Source organism: Sinocyclocheilus rhinocerous, unplaced genomic scaffold (genome assembly GCF_001515625.1).
Source record: "Sinocyclocheilus rhinocerous isolate Xijiao unplaced genomic scaffold, SAMN03320098_v1.1 scaffold234, whole genome shotgun sequence".
Lineage (NCBI taxonomy): Eukaryota > Metazoa > Chordata > Actinopteri > Cypriniformes > Cyprinidae > Sinocyclocheilus > Sinocyclocheilus rhinocerous.
Genome location: NW_015644337.1, coordinates 655,391 through 657,643, shown reverse-complemented (window position 1 = coordinate 657,643; position 2,253 = coordinate 655,391). Strand labels below are relative to the sequence as shown.

Here is a 2,253-nt window from a genome sequence, read left to right as displayed (position 1 = left end):
CTTAAATGAGTTATAAAGTCTTAAATGACCGTAAAGAGTCATGTGTGTCAGATTCGAGTCATATGCATCAGGTTTTAAAGAGACAGCGCTGATTTTAAAGTGAAACCTGCTGAAGTCTGTCACTGATGTCAATCAAAGAACAAAAGAAAAAGAGAAATCCTTGGACTGTTCTAGTCGCCGATTAACTTTTATAGCTTGAATAAAGTTTAATATGGTGTGTGTGTATGTATGTATGTATGTATACATACATGTATACATACATACGTACGTATATATATATATATATATATATATATATAATATATAAAAAGCTTAAATTTACTTAAATTTCAGTTATTTGTTAAGACAACAGTTTTATTCATTTATTTGAAGTACTAAAATAACTTAAACCGAAATAAAAACAATATAGATGACAAAAACTAAAGATCAAATATTAATAAAACAAATATTACCAGTGATCCCTCCAGGTTGAAGGTCTGAGCGTTCTGACAGAGAAGCATGACGTCTTTCTCCAGGTCATTCAGAGTGCGGTACTTATGACTCTTAATGCGTTCCTGCACAAAACAGAGAGCAAGATTCAACACTTAAATCATTATTTACTAATATATTATGAATTACCAGGTATTCATAATATAAATACCTTTAAGGATATTTAGAGTTAAATGATAAAAACCTGCATTGTAATCAGAGTAAAATTGTTCATAAAAAGGGCTCACTATTATTATTATTAACAACAGCCCCAATTTACACCTTAAAATATAATAATAGCTCCAAGTTACACCTTAAATATTATTATTATTACGATTAGTGTGCATATTTAGTGTATTTCAATGGGTGTTGGTGCACCAGCCAAAGCATTTGCACATTAATCGCTTAAAAGAAAAAAAATTGGCAAACCTTGATCTTCCTGAAGTCCACAGGTTTGCGAATGAGTTCGTAATATTCTGGCAGCTCTTTACGTGAAGGCAGTTGAACGAACACCTCACTCAGTTGTCTTCCATTGCTGTTAAAAATACAATGACAAAAAAAAAAGCATGACTCATGAAAAAAGCATGCTTATCTAATCTATATTAAATAAAGCATAAAATCTCACTATAAGACTTTCAATCAATAAATCAATAATACACACATTTCACCATTTTGAACAGAAAAAGTGTGGAAAAACACTTTTCTGCATATCAAACAGTATAGAATGCTATTTGCAACACCGAATTCATGGGTTTGACTCCCAGCAAAGTTAAAGGCACAATGTGTAAGATGTTTTTATTAAAATATCCAAAAACCACTAGAACAGTGTTATATATTTTGCTGACTTGTGTACTTACTAGGCCTGGGCGATAAAACGTTATCGATATTTATCGACGGTACACCTTCTTCGATAACGATATAAAAAATGTTCGATATAGTGCACGATACAGGCACGTGCTATGAGTGCACACACAAACACGAACACATGCTGAATTGAGTGCTGTGCCTGCCTGTGATGAGGAGATTGTGAATAAAAAAAATTAATATTAGTCAAATTTAAAATAAACATTTGCATTTGAATGTTAGGAGTGGGTCAGGGAGCGTCATCAGTGGCACACGAGATGCGGTGATAATGATGTAAGTGACGTTGTTGCATTTTAATGTTTTGTTAGTCTGCTGTGGGGATGAAGACGACAACTCCCATGATTCCACACTCAGTCACGGCGTCATCCAACTACGCCTTTGTCTATTTGTTTATTTTGAATATGCGCCCTCTAGCGGCGAAAATTACATATTGTGCCTTTAACATGCACGAACTAATAAAACTGTACGTCTTTAATGCAGTGTATATTTCTACAAATAAAATCACCTGGCTAAATCTGTAACTGTAAATACCCTTTGTCCACGACACGACAAGATTTTAGGAGTCAAAATCATGTAATCTGTGTAGGGTATCAGACCGACTCAGACAAATTAAGATTCGATGAAGAACATGGTTGAAACACGAGGAGCCGAATTCCACAGAAAGGCCCAAGACACAGGATGTTCGTAAATCAGATCCTGGCGCCACAAGCCTGAAGCAAGTCCACCAACTAGCAGCTTTGAGTAGCTCACAGCATTTAAACAAAAGAACACTTATTGACAATTCCAAGGAGATTGTCAATTTTGGGCCAAGTAACCAAGATTAATGGTCAGAGATGCACAGCATGACCATCACATGTAAACCAGTGATAGTAATCACGATCACAAGCTCTTTGGATTGACTTTCCCCCCACCTAGAAGACA

General features: G+C 35.0%; 1 protein-coding gene across 4 annotated transcripts in view; it reads right to left on the bottom strand.

Moving 5' to 3' along the window:
* LOC107758124 (transcription activator BRG1) overlaps nt 1–2,253 on the bottom strand; it is a 33,839-nt gene that overhangs the window by 2,659 nt on the left and 28,927 nt on the right. For all 4 annotated transcript variants that reach the window (XM_016575789.1, XM_016575791.1, XM_016575792.1 and 1 more), the window contains exons 30-31: nt 898–1,003; nt 453–554 (exon numbers count right to left, since the gene is read on the bottom strand). In XM_016575789.1, coding sequence (XP_016431275.1) covers nt 453–554; nt 898–1,003 — 208 coding nt within the window. The remainder of the gene's footprint in view (nt 1–452; nt 555–897; nt 1,004–2,253) is intronic.